The 25,726-nt window shown below is 41.2% G+C and overlaps 2 protein-coding genes across 3 annotated transcripts; one reads left to right on the top strand and one right to left on the bottom strand.

Annotated features, from left to right (window-relative positions):
• The first annotated feature begins 1,073 nt into the window (after window positions 1-1,073).
• opn4xb (opsin 4xb) lies at window positions 1,074-9,463 on the top strand. The gene is made up of 9 exons (XM_036598265.1): window positions 1,074-1,213; window positions 3,693-3,826; window positions 4,615-4,818; window positions 4,971-5,142; window positions 5,230-5,394; window positions 5,944-6,051; window positions 7,150-7,303; window positions 8,158-8,265; window positions 9,215-9,463. The coding sequence occupies exons 1-9, from the start codon at window positions 1,074-1,076 to the stop codon at window positions 9,461-9,463; spliced, it is 1,434 nt and encodes a 477-aa protein (XP_036454158.1).
• Window positions 9,464-12,315: 2,852 nt separating this feature from the next.
• On the bottom strand, window positions 12,316-25,055 carry LOC118827288 (NACHT, LRR and PYD domains-containing protein 1 homolog). Of its 2 annotated transcripts, XM_036598583.1 has the most exons (15): window positions 24,947-25,055; window positions 24,702-24,745; window positions 24,392-24,535; window positions 24,251-24,280; window positions 20,738-22,484; window positions 17,752-17,835; window positions 17,468-17,632; window positions 17,182-17,256; window positions 16,952-17,092; window positions 16,705-16,863; window positions 14,854-14,934; window positions 14,270-14,413; window positions 13,271-13,429; window positions 12,677-12,775; window positions 12,316-12,588 (listed from the first exon to the last, which is right to left on the bottom strand). In XM_036598583.1, exons 2-15 carry the CDS (start codon window positions 24,727-24,729, stop codon window positions 12,477-12,479), a joined length of 3,168 nt encoding a protein of 1,055 aa, XP_036454476.1. In that variant the 5' UTR covers window positions 24,730-24,745; window positions 24,947-25,055; the 3' UTR covers window positions 12,316-12,476. The 2 variants fall into 2 exon arrangements, 1 of the variants encoding a protein (XP_036454476.1); XR_005008859.1 differs by lacking the exons at window positions 12,316-12,588; window positions 12,677-12,775; window positions 13,271-13,429 and having other exon boundaries at window positions 14,378-14,413; window positions 16,731-16,863.
• Window positions 25,056-25,726: the final 671 nt, after the last annotated feature.

Consider the following 25,726-nt stretch of genomic DNA (forward strand, 5'->3'; position numbering starts at 1 on the left):
GGAGGTGTAGAGGATGGAGGAAGTGTGGAAGAGGTGTAGAGGAGGTGTGGAGGAGGTGTAGAGGATGGAGGAGGTGTAGAGGGTGGAGGAGGTGTAGAGGAGGTGTGGAGGAGGTGTCTCTGTCTCTCTCTCTCTCCCTCATTCTCTCTCTCTGTCTCTCTCTCTCTCTCTCTCTCGCTCTCTCTCTCCCTCTCTCTCTCTCTCTCTCTCTCTCTCCTCTCTCTCTCTCTCTGTCTCTCTCTCTCTCTCTCTCTTCCTCTCTCTCTCTCTCTCTCTCTCTCTCTCTCCCTCTCTCTCTCTCTCTGTCTCTGTCTCTCTCTCTCTCTCTCTTCCTCTCCCTCTCTCTCTCTCTCTCTCTCTCCCTCTCTCTCTCTCTCTCTCTCTCTCTCTCTCTCCCTCTCCCTCTCTCTCTCTCTCTCTCTCTCTCTCTATGACCTCCATCTGTCTCGGCCCTGATGGACAGATTACAGACAATAGAGTAAAGCCCTCATCCTGGCCCATGTGCTCTGTTTCTCCTCTCTTCTCTACAGTAGGACGTGAACGTGCAGCACTGCCAGCCGGGCGCTAACATGGCAGGGGGACTGAGTTCCATTCCATCAGATATTTACAAAAAAAGAGAGACAGAATATTAAAAACATGAAAGGTTCCACATTTAAATCTGACGAATCTATTCCTCTAATGAAGCTCACAGGACTAACCTGCGCTGTTTTATGTTGGTACAGGTTGTGCTCAGTAAGCTAGCCTGCTATCAGACAGCCTGCTAGCATAAAGTAGCTAATCTAATGCTAACTAACTCAGATATTAATGAAGCTTTAATATTTAATTAATGGAAACTGAAAAAGTGAAACCACGGTGGAGATCACGATTCTTTGCTGCTTTCAGTTCCACAGCAAAGCTGATGATACTGTATGTTTTAATGTGCGTTTACAGTATTCTTATAATGACAGCTCACCTCAGCGGGAGGCTGGATGATGGACAGGTGTTTAGGGTGTTGTGCTTTACTTCCCTCAGTGCTGGGTGGTCAGCTCTTTGATCTTTTTGTGTTTCATCTCTCGGTGATGAAGATGCTGGAGATGATGGAGCTGCAGAAGCACCTCCTCTTTAGGAAAGTGGACGTTCCTGACCATGTGCACTACACGCTGGCCTTCATCATCCTCATGGTGGGAACTCTGGGAGTGGCTGGAAACACACTGGTCATTTTTGCTTTCTGCAGGTCAGTCTGGGGGAGTTTGGGGGCACTGTGGGTCCCCCAGCAGGGTTTGGGCTTCAGGCTTTAGTAAGAGTGGTAGGATTAGAGGAACTTCGTTTTCCTTTTGGGTAAACTACATTTCAGTCAGTCACGCTGGTGTTACACTAAACAACAACAACAACAACGATACAAATAGAGCAAACAGATAAACAACAAAACTAAAATCTGAGTTTGATAGCAATACCAGATACAGTCACACAACATTTAATATCAAAGCAATATTATGGCCAAAAAAATAAAAATCACCTAATATTTATTGTACTGAACTACGACTGAAATTAATGTTTAATGTCATTTTTGATTAAAACAAGATAATCATTCAAATAATAATTGGGATATATATTTACTGAGGTCTGAGTTATTAAATTCTGATTTAGGGTTCTAGTTCTAGCTAACGTGCTCTTTGGTAGTTGCATTTATTTCCACTGAGAGCATGCTAGCTTTATGCTAGCAGTTAAAAGCATGTTCATATTTCTGCCGTCTGACTGACGTCTCTGAGTTTAGCACGAGCTTTTCAGCAGGGTAAAAAGCTTGTAGGCAGAACCAAAGATGACCCAGCAGCGTCAGTGTGTGGTTCAAAACACTCGACCCATAAAGGAAACATTCAAATTAGCAGTCATTCTAAAGCTAAAGACTCCATCCTGCTGATGTAGCAGGAGCCCTGATGAGTTCAGCTGCTCCTGACTTACGATTCGGTGTTGTTGTTTAGATGTAATGATGTCACATCCCTCCAGAGAGCTTTTCATCATTTACATACACAAGATGGTTCAACACTGACCTACATCAGAATAAAACATTAACAGCCACACCAGCGACGGGACGGTCACTCTGCTCACGACTCACTCACAGCCTTATCACTGACATCACAGTCAGCGTTTCCTGCCTTTGTGAAAAACATCTGGTGTTTTTTTACTTCTGTTCATGTTCTGAGGTTCAGTTATGCTGGGGATGAATGTAGACTAGTGAAGTGTCACATTAAAGACAGTGTAAAACAAAACTCCTCGCAGAACTGCAGTTAATCAAAAAGCAGATTTTACTATTATTCTAATTGTGATTATGCTGGTGGTGCCCTCTGGTGCCCAGAGCCCCGCATTACAGCCCACTGTGTTAGTACGGCTGTGTGGGGGGCTGGTGGTGGTCCGCTAAAAGCATGTAAAATCTTCTAAAGCTCCTTTCCAGTCCAGCCCGGCTGCTGTGCGTTATCACATCCTCTTTAACTGCCTCAGTGATCTGGGTCAGCGGCCTGAAAGTGGAGCAGGAGAGCCAGCATTAGGGTCAGCACTGCTGTTGCCGTTTACCCTCCTAATACACACACACTAACGCTGAGATTACAGCACACACACACACACACACACACACACACACACACACACATATATACATATGTGTGTGTGTGTATATATATATATATATATACACACATATATAAGATAATCCACAGGCCACTGAAATACTGCAGTAAACATACATCATTACAGACACGGAGCTCATGAGTTTTGCTTTTTTCTCCCATAATCTGAAAATATAATCTGTAATTTGTTGGATGATGATGGAAGATGAGTGTGTGTGTATTTCCACTGCTGTAACTGTGTTTATTATTAGATCTATTAGACATATTTATGTTTTCTGCTGGCATATCTGATATTATGACTGCATAATGAAGAGCGTAACGTATTTGTTCCTCTGATTCCATGATGGAGAAAGTTTACTGTTAGATTTGGAAACTCCAGCCGCCTCGGTCATCAAAAGACACAGACTGGACATCAGGGCTCTCACAAAATGGCGTTCCATATCTTTAGTAGTTGGAAGTCGGCACATTTGGAGGAAAATATTCTGACCACTAACTTCATTAAGTCCAACTTTATCAGCTCCACTGACCGTATAGCTTCACTATAGTTCTACAGTTACAGACTGTAGTCCATCTGTTTCTCTGCATACTTTTTTACCCTGTTCTTCAGTGGTCAGGACCCCCATGGACCCCCACAGAGCAGGTACTATTTGGGTGGTGGATCATTCTCAGCACTGCAGTAACACTGACGTGGTGGTGGTGTGTTAGTGTGTGTTGTGCTGGTCTGAGTGGATCAGACACAGCAGTGCTGCTGGAGTTTTAAACACCTCAGTGTCACTGCTGGACTGAGAATAGTCCACCAACCAAAAATATCCAGCCAACAGCGTCCTGTGGGCAGCGTCCTGTGACCACTGATGAAGGACTAGAGGATGACCAACACAAACTGTGCAGCAGCAGATGAGCTATCGTCTCTGACTTTACATCTACAAGGTGGACCGACAAGGTAGGAGTGTCTACTAGAGTGGACAGTGAGTGGACACTGCTGGTCATCGTTCCCTTCAGGTCTTCTGTATGTGTCTGAATAGATTCAGGCATTTATTACTGTAAATATTGAGATATGAACCTGAATAAAGAACTTCAATGTGTGTGTTTCAGTAACAGGAAGTTGCGCACGTTGCCGAATTTCTTCATCATTAACCTGGCGGTCAGTGACCTGCTGATGGCGCTAACGCAGTCTCCGCTGTTCTTCATCAACTGCCTGCACACACAGTGGATAATGGGGGAGCTGGGTAACCCACTCTATTTTTATACAATATTACAGTTCATAGGTGCAGTGAAAGGTTTAATATGCTTATAATAACACAGATCTGGTTCTGGAATCTGATTGGATGAGTCATGTTTGAACACGAGAATGACTGCAAACTAAACTGATTTCTGTATTAATGTTATTAAAATCCATTAAAACCCTTTAGTTAATCAGAGCTGTTACTGGGTCACTGTACAGTTAATGAACTTATTATTAATAATGAATTAGATGATACTGAACATTGGTGCATCTTATCATATAGTATTGTTTGAGTGTTTTATGAAGCAGTGAAGCAGCTCTGAAGGCCGTATGTTACAGTGATGTTAATCTGCAGCTGCTGAAATCACTGTAAAGCTCCATTCACAGTAAAAAGCAGTGGCAGGTTTTAACGCAGTGGAAGCTTCACATCAAGTCCAGTGCATTGTTAAAACTGAGCACATGGGAAAACATCTATAAACAGTCTCAGTGGTGTAAGTGTTTTTGTGCTGCGACAGTTGAGATGAGCTCTTCTGGTTCCCATAGTGATGCACACTGGACTGATGATGGAGCTCTGATTGGTCAGCCTGACCTTAACATCTGCAAACCATAAACTGAGCTCTGATTTAAACACTTACGTAACATAAGTGTTTGTTTTCAAAACGTTTCTGACTCATCCATAAAATCTGTGGTCTTAACTCCTGTTTGGGTCCACTGCTGGATCCAGAGCTGCATTAAGCTCTTCTGACCGGTCTGCTCTGCTCTGATTAAGTACTGGTCTGTGAATCTCTGCAGTCTGTAAGCTCTATGCGTTCTGTGGAGCGCTGTTCGGGATCACATCTATGATAACCCTGCTGGCCATCTCAGTGGACCGTTACCTGGTCATCACCCATCCGCTGAAGGCCATGCGGTGGAACTCCAAAATCAGAACCTTCATCACCATCATCCTCGTCTGGGTCTACTCGCTGGCCTGGAGCCTCGCTCCTCTGATTGGCTGGAGTAAGTCTCAACACACTAAAATATGTAAATATTACCTCCACCAGCAGCACTTCATCGGAAATCCCACCCTTTCAGCGCCTGTTCATCAGTGTTTATGCATGTTGTAGCTTCGTTATGATTATAGTGGTATATGTTTATGCGTGTGGCTGCAGGTTCCTACGTGCCGGAGGGTCTGATGACGTCGTGTACGTGGGATTACGTGTCTCCCTCTGCGGGGAGCAGGAGCTACACGCTGGCGCTCTGCTGCTGTGTGTTCTTCGCTCCGCTGGGGATCATCATCTACTGCTACATCTGCATGTTCCTGTCTGTCCGCAGAGCCAGCAGGTCACTCACACTCTTACATATTCATATAGAATATATACGAGTCATATTATTAATATTACATGTACATATGTTCATGTACATATACAGGGACGTGTCCAGGCTGGGTTCTCAGATGAGGAAGCAGGACGTGTCCCGTCCCCGGCACAGTGTCCGCAGTGAGTGGAAGCTGGCGAAAATCGCCGCTGTGGTCATCACCGTGTACGTGCTGTCCTGGGCCCCGTACGCCTGTGTGACCCTCATCGCGTGGGCCGGGTGAGGGATTAAACCGAAAGTTCAGCTAAAAAACAAATGTACCTAATTCACCGCGACGGTAGTTGAGCAGCTGGGATGTTTTTGGTGTCTGAAGTTTGATTCTTTAGTTTTAGCACTGGAGCTACGAGGCTAATATAGCTCACAGGTAATGGAAGCTTTTACCCCACCAATTAGCATTCAGTGTGTCCAGCATCATTTAAGGTGGAATGGAAAAGTGAAGGTGATGAGTATGAAGCCAAATTCATCTTCAAACCTCAAAGCATGTGAAGTTGTTCAGTGTCTCTAATAGACTTGACGATATGGTTTCTGACACTGTGTGACTCACTGTATCTATGAACATGGACTAAATTCAGACTGGGAGGAAATAAACTCACCATTGCAAATGCGTTTGTCCTGATTACTGTTGGCATTAGAATTATATTTATGTGTCATGGATACAAAAAGAGAAGCAAAGTATTTATATTTATTGTGAATAAGTACATAAAATAACTATGACTTCTAAATGACCAGTGACTGGCCTGTTAATCCAGAGCTCTCCTTTGGTGTCAGGTATGCTCACCTACTCAACCCGTACTCTAAAACTGTACCAGCAGTCATAGCCAAGGCATCCGCAGTCTACAACCCCTTCATATACGCCATCATACATGCCAAATACAGGTAAACCCACCTTCATCACAGCGCCTTAGTGTAACGTTACACTCTCTAAGGTTTATTTCCCCTCTGACAGATCAAAACTACTGCCCAGAAAAGGGCTGTTCGGTCATGTGTTTTAGGTCACTTGGCTTGTAACTCACACTCATAGTTTAGCAGGCTGAAGGTTCTCCACAAGGGGGAGCTCTTAGCACCAGTGGTAGAACAGCCTAAAAGTACCTTTAAATAAAACAACTTGAGTAAAAGTACAAAAGTATCAAAAAACTCAAAAGGTCAAAAAACTGCTTAAGTACTGAGTAAAGAACTATAGAACTGCAGTGGAGCTTCTTAGTAAATCCAAAGTAAAATACCAAAGCTCTAAAGTCAGAAATGTGACCAATCACAAAGCAGCGCAGATGTTGTCAACAACAAAACAGAATGAAACTAAACACAAAAACGGACTTTCGTAACTAAAGATGAACAGCTAAATTGTAACTGAGTAAAAATAGACTCCTTTAATCATTAATGTACTTGAGTAGAAATAAAAGTATTATGATTTGAAATACTCTGCAGAGTAAAAATCCATCAAGTACAAGTACTGGAGTAAACGTAACTAGTGACTACCCTCCTCTGCTTTAGTGAACTTTAGCCTTAGTGAACCTCATTAGAATGGAGGAGAGTTTCTGTTGTAGTTCAGTGAGTTTCAGTCTCAGACACTCAGACTCAGACTGTCTGATGTAAACTGCACACTAAAATCAGCACAGCTCTCAGAGTCTCACAGTAAACTGGCTCTGGATCTCCACACTTCCCTGCACTGGGTTTATCACTCTGACTGGAAATGGAAACTGCTTTATCAAGCTCTTATGTTAAACAGTTATTGGTTGTTTGCATTTAAGTCAAACGGCTCTTCGGTTCTTTGACTTCAGAAGAAAAACTCTTCCTGCCAGTTTATTCAGCTACTGTACTTCAGGCAGTGTCCTAGACTAGCCTAGAGCTGCCCACAGCGCCCACTAGTGGATTTATTAGTCTGAGAGTTCATGCAGCCCCTACTGTGCTGTAATGCTGCTGTGTTAGGAGATGTTTTTATGTTTAATACACTCTACCTGTGTGTTTGCGTGAGCTCAGAGCGACGCTGGCGGAGAAAGTTCCCGGCTTATCGTGTCTGTCCCACATCTCGGGGAAAGGTCGTCTCTCCTCGTCCAACAGCGAGTCTTCACTCAGCAGACAGTCCAGTCTGTCCAGGAACAAAGTGCACACGACCTCGTTCACCTCCAGGAAGGTACAGCACCTGTTCAGACACGCCTCCTCAGAATAAAGTGTACTCAACACTGTGTAATAACATAAGAGAGAAACTCTTAACAGAAACATTCACCTTCTATTAAATACAGCTGTTTATACCCCGCCTACCAACCACACACCCAATTGGCTCTGACACATTAACGAGGACACACCTTCCACTAATTAACTTTTAACAACGTATTCGCCATAATTAGGATGTTTACAGTTCACCAAAGATTTAAACGAAGGCTACTTGTTATGGTGGATTTCAAATACTTCAGTATAGGGAGGCATTATAATAGACCTGTAATGTGCTTATTAAGCCAGTAACTGGCTGCTCATTACTACTTTATTAAGCAGAATCTTGGGTGAATTAAGCATTTTACAGAGCACTTAAAAGTAAATATTTAAATTATAATCTTTTGCATGATTCATTTCCATTATTGTACCCTTATTAAGCCTTATTAAACCAATGGTGAGTTTCTCAATTAACAAGCCAGTAACTGATTATTAATTGGCTGCTTATTACTACATCATTGAGCTTTGCACTCAACTGGACTCAAGAAACGCTCCACTTCATCCCCAAGATCAAGACCAACACCACTGATCTCTGGTGTTTAAATAATACACAAATTAACATGCTCTAGAAAATGCTTAATCAACTGTAGTTACTGCTTAGTAATGCAGTAATAAGCAGCTTGTTAATTAGTTCCTAATGCCCTCATAAGACTTAAAAAGGGCATCATAATGTCCCTCATGTAGAAGTGTTTCTTTTTTGCATTTAAAATGTTTTTGTAAATGAAGTCAAACATGGATGCAGGGCTGACAGTGCTTTACTGTGCTGTGTGACTGCAGGTGATGGGACAAATGGAGCTGGACCTGATTGAGAGCAGGCTGGCGTCTTTCAGACGTTCATGCAGACAGCAGTGCATCACCAAGTCCTCCTCTCTAACTCACACCAAGGTGAGCACCAGACTCAGGATAAATCTCGATATCATTTTCACAAAACAAATAATGTTATCTGAAAAAAGTTGATGAAGTTTTGTCCATTGTGTCACAATACTGATCTAAATAACTTGAGATCTGGAGAAAACAGCAGTAGTTTTGCTGTGATAATGACATAAAATATCACATGATCTTGAGAAAACAAATGAAAAACTTGTCCAGGAAAAACTGAGTAAAACTGGCAGCTCTCTTATTTAGCATTACGCCTTATTAAGCCTTCTCTTTAAGTGGTCTTTGTCTTTATACTGCTAATTACTGCTAGGGATTTGCAATGTTATGTTAGCACCAAGCTAACGGTGGTGTATATTCACTTTCCCACACTGGCTTTAATGCCACTCATGGCTGCTGTGGGTAAATTCAGACATCTGAAGCTTGGAAAAAAGTTCTTTAGTAAAGACAATGGTTCTAAATAGAAGAACTATGAAGACCTATTTGCATTCTTTAATGGTTCTGCATGGTGAAATAGTTCTTCAGGTTGATGGCATGTGTGTTGTATATGATTCTATATAGAACATTTTTAAAAATGGTTCCATATAGCACTAAAACGGTTCTTTAATTGTTTGACATCCTAACAGTAGCGGAACCATTTTGAGTGCTACATAGAACCATTATCTCTTCTAAAGAACCTTCAAAGACGTATCTTTGTCCAGAGTACATGACTTTAAAAAGACGTGTAATCAAAAAGTAATCAGATTATGTTACTGTGAATAGAAGACGCTTTGATTAGTTTACAGGTTAAGGTCTAAACAGGTGGTCAGTGATGGGGACCCTCCTGGTCAGACGTGTGTCTCTGTGTGTGTTTTTTCACACTGGCTTCCTTTTCTGATCTGATATGATATTAAACTACAGAAGATCTATAATAATTCTGTTAGAATTCTTTTACTTTGGTGTTTCTCTCTGTCTGCAGCCCTCAGTCTGCGTGAGAGAGTCTCTCAGTCTGTGTGAACAGGAACTCGTCTCCGGCTCCCTCGCCATGGCAACGGTCCCCACCAAAAGTACGGATGTGACCTTTGACCCTGCGAGTGACCACAGAGAAACCCAGAGCCCCCCAGAAACTCCCAGAAATCGCTGCAGCGTCAGCCTGACATCAGAAAGCAGCTTTAACACGGGGGAGAGATCAGCTCTGCTCAGCCAATCAGATTCAGCGCAGACTTAAATACCTCATACACCCCCTCGGTGCAGCTCAGCCTTCGGGTCAGGACAGAAAGGTCAACACTCGGTCAGAAAAAGAGAAGAACCCACCTGTATGATCATGATAGCCTCCCTGATGGATTCTCATCATATCACTGAGTTCTAACATCAGCAGCAAAACCAAAACTGACCCATCATACTCAGCCCCATGGTGTGGAGAACAGGAGGATCTGTACCACCCTGTGTGTTCATACTCTGACGATACACAGCGTAGCTAGAACACTCACCCATTATAGCTGAGATCTCCAGCCGTTTCCTGATAGATCTGTGGTTTGTTTACGTTTGTTCTTTACGGTGTGTTCTTGATGTGTTTTCTAGTGTAGACGTCCCAAAGGCTTTGTGATGTGATGCAGTGCTGTATTGAACGTTTCCTGTTAGGACACAGTGTGATGTTCTGTATCTGTTACCTTAGAACGTTTACAAGGCCTGGTTAAAGCTGAAAAGAGTTCAGGGAATCAAAATACAACAACAAAATCAACAATAAGCATCAAATTTCAGGTTTACAATTTACTGATGAAGCGCTTAACGCAGAGGTCTTCAAAGTGGTCCTCACGGCCCCCCAGATGGTCCACATGTTTGCTCCATCCTTATGCATCCACTGCCTTTACCCAGCAAACTGCCCACAATGATATACTATGTAATTCTTTTCCCACCAAAAGTCAACCAAAAACAAACAATAGTCCACATCACTAGAAGTGTCCAGCAATCAAATCAAGTCAGTCCTCAATGCTCCTTAGAGAATAAAGTGGAATGACCCAATGACCGCAGTAGAATGTGGAAAAAAACAGTCAAATGTATGGTCAGGAACGTCAAGCATAACCCAGGAGTGACCAACCGAGGGTGGGTGGGGTACTCCACCATACACTCTTAAAAAAACATGGTTCTTCAAGGGTTCTTTAGTGAAGAAAATGGTTCTATATGGAACCGTGAACACTCAAAGAACCTTTGGCATGATAAAAGGGTTCTTTGCATGGTAAAATACACTGTAGATGGTTCTATATAGAAGCTTTTTGAAAAGGGTTCTATATAGCACCAAAAGGGTTCCACTATAATAACCCTTTTTCGGTACTATATAGAACCCCTTTGGCCTTAGGACCTTAGGAAAAAAATGGGTTCCTTGGGTTTATAGCTCCATGTTCAGACAGGGAAGAGTTCCCAGTGGAGAACATCTTCCATCAAGCAGCTGCCAGAGAATCATCTCCCTCAACCAAACACACCACAGTGTCCACACAGGGAGTGTTTTTAAGGCCTTATTCCCTCCATTTCCTACTTCCTGATTTAGGAGAATGGGAGTCCAGTGAGGGTCAAAAGGCAAGTGAGTGTTGGATACATGCAGAAGATTTGAAATCAAATACCTGAAACCTCCTGTTATACATACCAAATCAAACAAGGTACCCAAAACATGTGTGCACATCACAGCGTAGCGCTGAGTTAACCTGGAAAACCGTCCTTGTTTCAACCAGAGAGGGAGACGCTGGCTGAGGATGAGAACTGTGAACTCAGTCTCTTTATCTAGAACAATAAACCTCATATAAAGGCTCTAAGATAGCTACCTAGCACTCAGTAAGCAGCCATGCATACACAGAGACTCAACCACACTCAGGTATCACAGTCACTGTGAAATAATCCCACTTCAGGCTTAAACAACCCAAACCTAGAGCAGCACATAAGAAATAGATGAGGGAATGAAAAGAAAAGACCTGAAAGTGAGATCAAACCATATTTCCTAGTGTTTGTGTTGATGTTTTTTTGAATGGTTAGTCTTTTTAATGGTCATTTTGCTGCACGGTTATCCACAGAGGGCCGGAGGGTCTGCAGGTTTCCTTTCCAATCAGGCAGGAGCTCCTCATGTAACTAATCAGCTGTTTGAAGGCTGAGACCAACTGAATCCAGAAGCTTGATTGGAATGAAAACACACAGCCACTCTGCTCCTCTGCAGGGTAGATTCCTATGCTGTAACATGATTTTTGTGTAAGATGAACTTGAATCCTGATGTTTTGTCTTTTTGTTTTAAACCAAACTGATCGCTTTACTGCACTGACGTTTCCATTCACCTTGACTGAGACCTGCTTAGACTACATAAAGTTGCAGGCAGTACTGCGTCTCAGTGTTGGATTGACCTATGTTGTAAAATTGCCCTAAAATTCCAGCCAACGTCACTAATACACAACACAGATTGTCACAGAGTGCTATACAGTGATTAGCAGCATCACAATGAAAACAACCTATATAACATTTTAATAAATATCTAATTAACCTTAATACATGTAACACCTGCTGGCAGAACAACAGCAAGAGAGTCTCTTTCCCTGAATGGCAAAACACAAGTGGACCACTACTGTACTCTATCATATATTTTCTTTTTTGGATATTCTGTTGAATATCATACTGGATATTTGGATGTACTACAAGGCAAGATGTTCCATATTAATGGTTGAATGAAAAAAAACGACCAAACACAAACCGTTGATTTTGCTTAGTTTTTAATGCCAAGGATACTGGAAGGATACTGACTAGCATTTAGATTAATAAACCAAAGTGTGTTTCCTCTGGTACTGATAAAAATCAGAAAATAGAGTTGCATATTCATAAAAACAAAAAGCATTCAAATGGGTTTGCAGTTTATATATACATATATACTCAATTTAGAAGTATTTTCAGTAGAGATACTGTGAATGGTATTTACAACTGCAACTGATTTGAGATGAGCTTCACAATTTCACATTCAGGCAACAAACAACCTGACTAAGTGCATGAATTTAAGTTCATTAAGCACAGTAAACCTGGTTGGTGAGCTGCAGATCCTCTCACTGAACATGAAATCAGAAAGTATTCACTGTTTGGTTAATTTGACTGTTTGGTTAATTTGACTGTTTGGTTAATTTGAGTGTTTGGTTAATTTGACTGTTTGGTTAATTTGAGTGTTTGGTTGGTTACTCAGTTCCTTTATCCCAGCCCTGCTGGTTCTGTTTGCAGGCTCAAAACTGAAGCTTCACGTTCTGGTTGCAGCTGAGGTCCATCATTAGTGGGGGGCAGAACTTTTTCTCTGGGTCCACTGTGCATTGGTCACTGGGCTTGTGGCATCTCATCCTTGACAGAAAAACACATTACCATCCTACACCCTTAAAAAACCACCAACACATGAGGAAAACAGATGGAGACTGAAACAAATACAGACCCTGAAACAGTCAGAGTGCAGTCTGGACGTTTCTGAGACTTCTCCAGTAATCGGACCCCCTCCTCCAGAATCAAACCATTCCACATATCAGTGTCCACACTGAGGACAAAGACCAGATGAGGTGTTAGGATGGCAGTGGCAGCCTCACGGAGGTTTATTCAGAGTAATGGAACTGGCTTTAGACACTTGCAGCGTCAGAACTCCACTGCAGTAACATTCGTGCTACAGCCTGCTGGGTCCCTTTAACTACCTGTAAACTGACCATGCTAATGGCACTGAACTATAACACAGATGTCTGGTGGGGTCACCACTAGACTGCAGACAAGCTCAAGCTGTTCTGAAGAGCACAGTCATGGTGCCCCAGAGATGTTTTGTAGGTTTGTAGTTGTTATATTCTTAGGCTGCGTTCAGACTACAGGTGACCCAGATTCTGACTGTGTTGCTTGGTCATTTACCTTTTTTTAATAGGGCCAATATCTGACATCAGAACAGGGTTAACGTTAGTCAGATTCGGTCCACTTCTGTTTCCCCCTGTAACTGAGACACTGGGTCACAGAGCACTGAAGAGAAGACAGAGGCAGATGAGTATCTCACCTCAGTTCGTGTAGAGTGGGGCAGGCCTGGATGATGGAGAGGACCCAGGAAGCCCATGTCTCAGTCAGACTGAAGAAGCCCAGCTCCACCTCCTTCAGACCACTCATAGACTCCAGGACACCCAGCAGAGAAGACAGATCCTCCTCTAAGCCTTCATATCTGGAGAAACAGAGAGAGATCAGACTGCAGCAGTACCTCAGTCTCTAATCTGATTAAACAGAGGTGTACTATATATATATAAAGGTAGAAGGTGTTAATTAAACTGTTTTGTGTCTTAATCTCAGTAACTAAGCATTCAGTTTAAACCATAAATGTCTTAAGTACTTTAACGCTAATTTTGCTAGCATCCCTACGTGATTCTAGTAGTATGTAAGTGCTAAGCTAATGCAGGTGAACAATGTTTTTGGCTGTTCTAGATTAAATATGGACATTTGATGCTTGTAACATTCATTCCATGTGTTTTATCTGAAGCTTTCATCAGACACTTGTTTCCACCCAAAACTTAACAATGAAATAAGAGTTTTACTACAATACTTACAGAGTTTAAATACAGTAGTGACTATGTTATATGTAGATAATAGTGAATTAAAATGAACTAAAAAGTACACACATACATGTTTTTATTGTATAGAGCATATACTGCTACTAATATACTCTGAAAGTCATGGTCATTAGTTAATTACCTAGCTAGCTAATAACTTATCAGGTTTTTGCCCACTGAAATGGTACTGGACTCCAAAACAGGCAGTGTGATATTTACCATAACCAGGTGCTGAATACAGGCGGTGTAACAGGTGTATGAGCGGTGTGATCTGGGTGAATTGTCAATTAATTTAACAATCCAATTAATTCTCACATATTTAGCTACAGAGAAGCCATGATAACTTTAATTGATAGCGTTTGAGAAATTTCATGAACTTGTTTTGCATCATATCCCTGTCAGTCAGCATCACAGCCCTTTCAGCCTGACGTTAACATTGTTAATCCGTGAGGTCTTACGCTTCTGCGGAGCTGTTTATTTTGTGCAGTGTTTGTAAGAAGCCTCTCCAGTTGGTCCTGGACGTGTCAGAGTGTGGATAGGTGAGGCGGATTTTAGAGATTGAGGGATCAGTTTGTGGACGGCTGATTCCATAAACAGTCAGCCTGAAAATCCAAACAGAACATCAGTTACATGTACAGTGTAACAGGGGACGACCATATCATACAAACATAAAGGGAGCAGTTCCAATGTGGATGGTAGTGTAATATACTTGATTGTTTACTTTAGCGTATGAAATTACTCTAACATGAATTACTTACATTTTCAGAATTTCATAATCAAACATTTGGGATTTTTGGAATCAATAAGCAAAAATGTAATGTTTGAAGTTGATCATGAGAAGAAAAAATCAGTAGTTATTCTGGAGTTAAAATAGTCCTTTAGTTATGTTAAAGGGTGAAATACAGACACATGTGTGCCAATTTCTCAGTGCAGTTAATGTCATTTAAAGCTCTAGTTAAATTTAAAAAATGGGAAAAGTACAGTTTGACTAGCTGTCTGAACATTGGAATACAGACAGTAAAATTCATAAGAAGCTCCTTACGTGAAATCTCCATCATCTTTTGACATGCAGAGAGATGAGCAGACACATTCGTCATTGCTGTGTTCCTTACTTATTGAAGCTCTGCCAATCAGAGAACAGAATTAGAGAAGAGATGTTAACACTCAATGTCAACACAGTCAACAAGAACACAGCCAACATTAATATAGTCAACATGACAGTCAATATCACCATTAACACAGTCAACATCAAAACAGTCAGCATTAGCACAGTCAACATCAACATTAAAACAGTCAATATCATTATCAACACAGTCAACATGACCACAGTTAACATTAACATCAACATAGTCAACATCAGCACAGTCAACATTAACACAGTTAACATCAACACAGTCAACATGACCACAGTTAACATTAACATTAACATAGTCAACATCAGCACAGCCAACATCAGCACAGTCAACATTAACACAGTCAACATCAACACAGTCAACATGACCACAGTTAACACTAACATCAACATAGTCAACATCAGCACAGCCAACATCAGCACAGTCAACATCAACACAGTCAACATGACCACAGTTAACACTAACATCAACATAGTCAACATCAGCACAGCCAACATCAGCACAGTCAACATTAACACAGTCAACATTACACAGCCAACATCACCATTAACACAGTCAACATTAACAGTCCCCATTAGCACAGTCAACATCAACATCAGTCAATATTATTATCAACACAGTCAACATGACCACAGTTAACATTAACATCAACATAGTCAACATCAGCACAGTCAACATTGACACAGTCAACATCAACACAGTCAATATTCACACAATCAACATCAACATTAAAACAGTCAACATTAACACAGTCAACATTACACAGCCAACATCACCATTAACACAGTCAACATTAACAGTCACCATTAGCACAGTCAACTTCAACATCAGTCAATATTATTATCAACACAGTCAACATGACCACAGTTAAGATTAACATCAACATAGTCAACATGACCACAGTCAACACAGACACAGTCAACATGACCACAGTCAACATCAACATCAACACAGGCAACATCAACACACTCAACATCAACAGTCAACATCAACATCAACACAGGCAACATCAACACACTCAACATCTCCATTAACACAGTCAACATCAACAGTCAACATCAACACAGTCAACATTAATACAGTCAACATTAACAATCAACATCAACATTAAGTCATCATTAACAGCCAACATAAAAACAGTCAACATCATTAAAAGTCAACTTCATTAACACAACATCAACACAGTCATCATTAACACAGTCAACATCGACATAAACACAGTCAATGTTAACAAAGTTAACATCTACACAGTGTTAGTACAGTCAATGTTAACACAGTAAACATTGTAGTGCAGATTATTTTTGGGATTACAGATTATGACCTGCTCATGGAGCAAGTACGGGGTCACATTTTTTGCATTTTTGCAAATTCCAGGTCATATTTTTTTACAATTCTTTGCAGGTTATCAGATATTAAACTTGCTTTATAGTACATATGAAATCAAGATTTAAAAAAAAATATATCAGTGATCCTTTTTTTCTGTTTAAATTCTGCATGACATCTATTTCTGAAAAATATGTCTGCAACTCTTTCATCTCTTGTGCTTGTTTGGTGTTATAAAGCTTTCATTACATGTATTTTTGCAAAAAAACATGCCACAAAATGTAACAATGACTCCACATGAAAGTCAGTGCACTAAACTAATTGTTTTAATGTCCAAATCTATGTCCAGTAGTCCTGCCAATATTGGCCTGGACTGCATGATTAAATCACACAAAGCTGCATAAAGGCCTTGGACTGTGCTGAACCGTTGTTCTTACTTGAGTTTGTGTATAGTTGTGCAGACCTGGATGATGGAGAGGACCCAGGAAGCCCATCTCTCAGTCAGACTGAAGAAGCCCAGCTCCACCTCCTTCAGACCACTCACAGACTTCAGGACACCCAGCAGAGAAGACAGATCCTCCTCTAAGCCTTCATATCTGGAGAAACAGTCAGTGCTGTTAGTTCTGTCAGCATTAGGAGGGATTATTTCCACCCAGTCCTATTTTAGAGAAGATAAAGACGTACATTCCTGTGGAGCTGTTTATTCTGTGAAAGGTCTGTAGGAAGCCTCTCCAGTTGATGCTGGAGATCACAGCGTGTGGACAGGTAAAGCGGACTTTTGAGAGCGAGGGTTCAATTTGTGTACTGTAGGTACTGATCCACACCCTGAAACACATTTTAGGAAGTAAGTTTTCTTAAAATGTGGTATTTCACAGCATATGGCATTCAGGTCTGTGATCTGTAGAGTGTTTTACCTGAATTCTCCAGCACTGTTTGACACGCCGAGATATGAGCAGACATTGTCATCACTGGCTTCATCCACCCTAATGCTACCAGTGAGAGGCAAGGCAAAAATATAACACATACAAATCCTTATTTATCTATTTATTTTTTACTAGAAAAGCAGTGTGCTGCTACCCGCAATGTTTATGCAGAATCTCTTGACGTTACTTAAAGTGAACCTCTGGAGTAGCTGTATCTTTCATGTTAATGTATTCTGTGTGGTGCCTGTGAGCGAGCAGGAGTCAGTAAAATTCTCACTTTAAGTTCGTAACCTCTGTGTTCTGGGTGATGTTTATGAGCAGGACAGCAGTCTCAGTGGATATGCTCTTGACTGGGAACCCAACTACACCCACGGTTTTCTGTTTGCTGAGTGTGATGAGGACTGACTGCACACTCTGTTCTGAAAGGGCGCCTTTATGCTGGCTGTGGAGGAAAAATACACAGTAGTAACTATAATAGTAAATAATAATAATAATTAACAAATTCCAAATACATTATTGTGAAACAGATCAATTTCATTTTCAGATCCACAAAAATATTACCGGAAGTATCTCAGGCTGTTTCCTTCTCCCAGAGCCAAGACCAGATCATTGGCATCAGCATCTGTGAGTTCCTCCAGACACAAACTGCAAGAGGAAAACCCCAACAATCATCACATGAACCAGTCTAATGTGTTTATGGTACTTTATTTTAGTCAACAGCGTTAACTTTATTTCTTCAGACCATGACTTTCTGTGTATTTCTGTATTTAATCAATGTTCAATCAGATTTTCAGAGTTGAATCAGGTGTGTTTGAGCAGAAAAATCTCTAAACTGTGGGAGACCAAAGTTTCCAAGACCAGAATTCCTCAACACTGGGTTACAGCATCAGTGTTCATTCATAGCAATGTTCAGGACACAGGCTGGTACGGTTAACATGGGATACTCTACACTCAGAAAATTACCATGGACTCCCCTTCTTGCTGGTTGTGTTGTGGAACATTCCATCCTGGCTCCACCTGCTCACCATTTTCATTACCAGTGTCTTGTTTTTTTGTAGTGTGTTTATATGTGATCAATCTGAACAATATTTTTCCTTTACACCAGAAATAATTGAAGTTTACTTGAGTTAAAAGGCTAATACTAATTAGCATGGTGCTCAATCACCATATACTTGCCTCAAACCTGAACTGAGGTTTCATGTATGTTATGTTTAACCTTCAACAAAATTTACTGTTTGCATGGCTAGCTGATTAGCTCACTGAAGCTAACCTAACCAAAGGTGAGCATGTTCCCCTTCAATAATCTGCTCTTTAATGAGTGCCCTTTTTGTCAGGTTGGTTAGTGGGGAGGCTACCATGCTGAAATTCCATATGAATCTACAGAAGAAACTGGCAAAGCCCAGAAAGCTTTGAATTAAGCAAATGAACATGGGGTAAGGCCATTCAGTCCTGGCCTGAATTTTCGCCAGGTCCATGCTCAGCTGATTTCTGGATACCACAAACCTGAGAAAACTGACTGACTGTGCATAGAAGATGGACTTCTCCAGCTTAATGTAGAGATGGTTTTCTAGTAAAAGCTGTAGTACCCGCCGAATGTAAACTACATGGTTGTCTACAGAATGATTATAGATAAAGATGTCATCTAAGTAGATGAACACAGTGGTCAAGCATCTAATGGAGGACCTTATTTATGAAATGGTTGAAGACAGCCGGGGCATTCATCAACCCAAATAGCATTATGAGGTACTCGTAATGACCAGAGGGTGTGATAAACACCCATTCGTCTCCATGCCGTACTTGAATAAGATTATAGGAACTGCACAGGTCCAACTTAGTGAAGATGGATGCCTTGAAATGGCTGAGGTCGTTGGGTGGTGATCGTTGACTGTGATCTCATTAAGCCCCCTGTAGTCTATGCTGGGTCTAAGGCTGCCATCCTTCTTCCCTACAAAGAAGAAATCGGCTTCAGCCAGGGAGGTCGACAGGCGAATAAACCAAGAGCTAGTACCTTCTTGATATACTCCTCCATAGCCCATTTCTCAGGACCAGAAAAGAGAATAGCCTTCCCTGGGGGGGGTGAGGTGGCAGGGAGGAGCTTGATTGCACTTTAACCTGTAACGAGGTAGGATTTGTGCCTTACTCTTACTAAAAACCTCTGACAGGTCAAGATAATCAGAGGACTTTAGATAGATTGGGACATACTAAGGAGGTCTTAATTGGATTTGGGGTTGGTACAAGAAGCTCAATGCATGACATCTTACATCAAAGGCCCCAAACTGCCACTGACTGGGTCAGCCAGTCCATGCATGGATTTTGACGTTGCAGCCAGCACTTGAGTAGAAATGATGTCAGCTCAGTATGCTGACATATCTGAAGGATGACATGCCTTGTCTGCTGGATGACCTGCCCTGATCCCAAAGGACGAATGTCGATAGCATAGACAGAGACTGGTTTCTCCAAGATAATTAGAAGTAGATTCATGGTCTAAGCCAGGGAGACATCAATAAAATTACTGGCAGCCCCTGAATTGACAAAAGCTTGACGCCTTCTTTCTGGCCTTTGTCCCTATGATAGGATCACAGTGAGAAAGAATTATAATAATAATAATTGTAATAATAATGACAATAATAATAATTGTTCTGCCGCATTCTATTATGGCTCAGTCCTGCTGTTAAGCGTCAGGTGGTTCTCCCTTAGTGAGGTGCAAACCCACAGTCTTCTAGCTGTTAAATTGACATGCTATGGGAAGAACTACCATGTGGACACTAATAGATGGCCTCAAGCGCAGAGGAATAAAGGCACAAGACAAAGGAGATAACTAAAAGGCAAATGAAAGAGTGAGTATTAGAGAGAGAAAACTATAACCTTAAGAAGAAAAGGAGAATGCAACAAACGTAACTAGCCAAAAGTGAGGCTTGAACTCTGAACCTTGCCTTTGGCGAACCGATGTGCTAAACAGCGCCCCACTAGAGAAAACAGAGACTATACTGACTGAAGAGTTTAGAGATCCCTAAATCAACATAAAAGCTTTCTTTTTTCACAAAAGGCATCTCCAAGACAGAGACTAAAGTAGAGCTTTACTTTTCTCTTTTTTATACCTGCGCTGGGGAGGGAGACATTCAAGACTAGAAGAATTCTACCGATTACCGCCTGAGTCAGAGTAACACACATATATAGCAGCAAGAACTCAGTGGAGAGTAGCATGTGGGCACCCCTTAAATAAGGCATCCACAGCTGTCACCACTCAGCCTTAACCAGCCCTTCCTGCCGTCTGGCTCCTCCTAGTGGCCGGAGGAGTCCCAGCAGACTGCCTGGACGTTACAATAACATAGGTGTGATCATCTGATTGGTGAGTTGAAGTGGGTGAGAGCATTAAAAGCACTATTAAAACAGAACCTAGATGTCATGTAGCCTTAGGAACCTTACCTGTGAACAAAGTTTTATCTGGACTTTATTAATGTCGTTTATCTGTAAACATCAGTTTCAAGATTTTCAGGCTACACAATTACTGTTTTTGGCTATGCATCACACTTTTGTAAGTACTTACCACAACTTTTCACATCTACGCAGTGCAGGTTGAAGCATCCTCAGCTTGTCAGCTGTTATGCCAAGGCAACGGCCAAGGTTCAAGTTCTTGATTTGCTCACAGCACTGAAGGCAGTAGAACAGAACCCAGCAGTCTGTTGTACTCAGGAATGTAATGCCCAGATGTATTTCTTCCCAAGCTTCCATAGCTTTCCTCACAAAGTCCTCCTCATGCAGCTCATAGAGACAGTGGAGGATGAACACTATGCCTTCACCTACTTTTCCGTCACGTATTTGACCGCTGTCTGCAATGACCTGCAGGATCCATTTCTTCAGGAGGGTTTGAATTGATGGTGATACAGACAGATTGTATGTTTCTGTTTCAGTCTCCATGATGTACGCAGTGCTTACTGTCTCGTTACAGAGACCACAAAGAAACCGGATCACAGGAGAGCACTGTAAATTTAAATTCCTACCATGAGCAGAAGTTTCATCACACTTGTCATGATCTGTGATGCCAAGCAGATTTCTGATGTTCCTCAGGGACTCATCCTCATCCAGCATGACATAGTATAAGGCAGTGAAGAACTCCTGGAAGCTCAGATGTATGAAACCTACCATGAATTTTGGGCGGGAATGAACTATTTTCCTAAAGGGAGTTTTGCACAGGAACATTGGCAGTGGAGGAACATTGACATCTGCTTCCACAGTCTCATCAAACAGGACCTTGTGTTGTAGCATTCCCCTCTCTGCCAGCTGGCCCAGGCTCTTCAGTAGATCACGGACAGGGTGACTGAGATCCTGACAGTGATTCTCCAGCAGAGTGGACACAAAATTAACATATATAGAGGTGGTCGTCTCCAACCCGCTTGTTAGATCAGCACCCTCTTGAAACCTTTCCTTGATGTATGTGCAGATGATCCAGCAGATGACTGGGATAACACAGGCTGTGAAAAGGTTTTGGTTTGCTTTCACGCATTCATAGGCTTTCCTGGAGAAAGCGCCCCCTTCTTCCTTAAAAAATCTCTGAAAGTACTCCTCCACCCCCTTCTCAGAGAAGCCCAAAATCTCAATGAACCGGTACGGGGTTTTGAGCAGCTTACTCAGCGCAGGCGTGGCTGTGGACCTGGTGGTGACCAGCAGAAAGCACTTGGGAAGCATTTTCCCTTGAAGCAGGGCAATGAGAATGTCTTTAGGAGGAGCTGTTTTACGTGGGTCAGTCAGTGATGTGTGAGTCGTCTTCTGCAGTTTGAGCTCATCAAAGCCGTCTATGAGGAACAGCAGTCTGCCTGGTGAGTGCAGGACCTCTGTGATCTGCTCTGGTTTAATGCTGTATGACAAAAGTTCCTCCAAACTGGTGTCTTCTGTTACATTCAACTCTTTACACTTCAGGTGGAAGATAAAGTCAAATTTGTCTGCATACAGAGATCCAGAGGCCCAGTCTAACATGATCTTTTGTGCAGTGAATGATTTGCCATTTCCAGAGTTTGCTTGGAGAAGGACGGCTTTCTGAACATGTCCACGATCATCTGGGCTGAACAGCTGATTAATGCTTGTTCTTTGGTATTCATCCCTGTTCCTGCTGTTTAAGACCTTCTGGAGTCTCTGTCCTTTGGAGCAGAGTTCCTGCTTTCTCTCTTTCACCTCTCGGTGTTTCTGTATCATCAGCAGGTCCACGTAACGTTCATCCAGCAGCATGTATTCACCCGGGGATGAATTGTATTCCTCCACTGTCTTACACTTGTCAACAACAAACTCCCTATATTCAGCTGCATTAGAAAACAGACATTCAACATTGTTAAATGTAGTAAATATAGAGCCTGATAAAAGCCAAACAGTGTGATAAATATCCAGTGCAGATAATATTCGGGGTAAAGACTAATGATTTGTAAAAAAAATACTTCTCTGGAATCTCATTTTGAAAGCTTCCCATTGAGTTAGCATGTATTGGTCGAATATCGTATTTATAATACATTATAAATGCATTTATACAGCATTATATGGTATACATAAAACCATATAATACTGGATATAAACTTGTAAAATTACTGTTAAGTAGTTATTATTAAACTTTAAACAGTAAGAATACATTAAAAAAATTGCCCATCAGTTCAGCCACAAAAATCACCTCATGTGGTAACAAACAATTGAACTAGTTTTATTCAACTCAAAAATTACTTTCAATGAAAGAATCGTTCATTTACAGTATTTATTTAGTTTGAATGAAAGTCAGGTTCATTAGAACATTGTAAACACTACTGATGCACTATAACCACACATAACTGAGAAATGTTATTGTGTTTTGAAAAATATATGCCCAATATGAATTTGATGCAAGCAACATGTTGAGCCGGTTGGGACAGGGGCAAAGAAACTCTGGTAAAGTTGTGGTGGAACATCTCACAACTAATTAGATTAATTTGCAAAAGCATGACTGGGTATAAAGAGCTTCACAGAGAGGCTGAGACTTTCAGAAGTAAATATGAGGAGGGGTTCACCACTCTGTAAAAGACTGCATGATGAAATAGTGCAACAATTCAAGAATTGTGGAGGAAATCACTGCATGGCCTCAGAAACACTTCTGAAAACCACTGTCTGTGAACACAGTTTATCACTGCATCCACAAATGCAAGTTAGAACTCTAAAGCACAAACTGTACATAAACAGAATCCAGAAATGCTGCCACCTTCTCTGGGCCTCAGCTCATTTAAAATGGACTGAGGGGAAGTGGAAAAGTGTCCTGTGGTCCAACAAATCAAAACTTTAAATTCTTTTTGGAAATCATGGATGTCCTGTCCTCCAGGCTAAAGAGAAGAAGGACCGTCCGGCTTGTAATCAGCACATAGTTCAAAATCCGTGACTACATTCTGCATGTATTACAGCAGCATTGCTCCATATTAAAAGAGTCTGGGTGCTAAACTGTCCTGCCTGCAGTCCAGATCTGTCACCACTGATAACATTTGGCACATTATGAAACGATAAATACAACAAATGAGCCCTCAAACTGTTGGGCAGCTGAAATCCTGTATCAAACAAGAACAGCAAACTACAGCAGAGTCTCCTCAGTTCCCAAAGTCTTACAGAGTGCTGTTAAAAGAAGAGGTGATGAAAACATGAACCCGTCCCAACTTTTTTGGAATGTGTTGTTGGCATCAAATCCAAAGTGGGCAAATATTTTTCAGGCAACAATAAGATTTCTCAGTTTCAACATCTGATAAGATCTGCACATCATTGTATTTTGTTTATTTACAGTTTTCACAGTGTCCTATCTTATTTGGAACCAGGATCGTGAATGTTCATATAAGGCAAATTCCTGTAAGTACAAAATACTCTTGTCTCCTGTAGCTGTTGGAGCCAAAGTGATTCTACCCAACAGATGTTTACCTGGATGTAGAAGTGGGTGTGGTGTGATGCAAAGTATATGTCTTGTTATAGTGTGTAATATAACAACCATTAATGTTTACAATGTTCTTCTGAACTGATTATAATGTGTTATATCATTAATCATTAATCAAGTAAAATAAAAAAAACACACCTGAGATCTGTGAGACTGAGATTTGGCTTCCTGTAATTTTAAGATAGGTTTAACATCAGTTTGATGAGCTCCCAATATTAACATCTCATCACAGTAAGCAGAATGTAGTATTACTGTTTCCATTAATAAGAAAATACAAACCAGTGGAGCTGAAGTTCTGTGTAATATTAACATCTCCATGAAAGGTTGACTGTATCAGCATCACTGCTGAAACCTGACCTCCATTCTGAGCTGTAATATTGATATTTGGACAGTTGGTGGAGCTGCTTTGATGTTCCTCCCTGCCTGCAGGCAAAAGGAAAAATGAAACATGAACAACATAAACATGAGTTTGCGCTTTTCTTTGAGCTGAAGTTCTTCACTAGTACAGTTCCAATCGAACTCATCTGTTCATGACTCACACCAATCACTGCTCTGATTAAACCTCATATGTATCTTTAAGTGGGCTTACGCTGGACTGGCTGGACGTTCTGGTCCATTACCTCGTCTTAGTCTCTACAGAGGGAGAGAAAAAGACTCTGGCTGTGAAATTCTTCACATAAGTGGCTTTTCAGTCAACTTTGAAATTCTCAGTTCAAGAATGAAATTTTAGCAATACTGACTTCAACCATGCTGAACATTTTCTTTCAGTTTCAAAGCCACACAGACCGATTCAGCTGTTTTACAGTGAACTCTGTGAAAAGGTGAAACACTTACCTGTCGCTGTCTGTCAGGTTTCCAGTGATGTCAGTGAGACATTTATAAATGCTCTCGAATGAAGGTTCCTCATGTTGCTGCTGTTGTTGTTTCTCCTATGTGAATGTCGTAAAACACTAGTAAAGACTGTGAGCTGCTGTTCCAGTAAAACAGGACTAACGTGTGCTGTTATATTTCCCTTTTCCTCTGAAAAACATTATTCTGTCTGATAACAATCAACAGAAGAGGAATGCTCTCACAGATGGCAGGTCCTCTGAGAACCACATTTCCCAGAATTCCTCACCATAAGCCACTCCCTCGACTCCCATTTCCTGGGAGACGCCATCACATTCCAGTATCAATGTCTCTATACAAACACAGTTTGGGTGCAGAAGATCTGCAAATTCACACATTCATATGTTTTTGTTTCGATGCTAATATTTCAGTCATTTGATGTTTGTTTTATGTCATTATGTTGTATATTATTTTGTATTTTTCATATTATTGTGAAACTTTGATGTTATTTAGGTGAAGATTTCATATAAACCTGTTAGGTTTTTTGCCTCTTGCTGCACTGCATGTTATCTTTGTCTGTTTGTGTGTATTTTTATTTTGCAAAAATAAACGAAATAAAATAAACATACATGATGTCATAAACACAAGCGTGTATGATTTCTTATAAGTAGTTGTAATGACATGAAGAACACTTTATAAAATAAGAGAAAACGGTAACACTTTCTATGAATGTCACCTTTGTAAGCATCTATAAACATATTCATAACATGTTATAATGCATTCATA

Source organism: Colossoma macropomum, unplaced genomic scaffold, assembly GCF_904425465.1.
Source record: "Colossoma macropomum unplaced genomic scaffold, Colossoma_macropomum, whole genome shotgun sequence".
NCBI classification, from domain to species: Eukaryota; Metazoa; Chordata; class Actinopteri; order Characiformes; family Serrasalmidae; genus Colossoma; species Colossoma macropomum.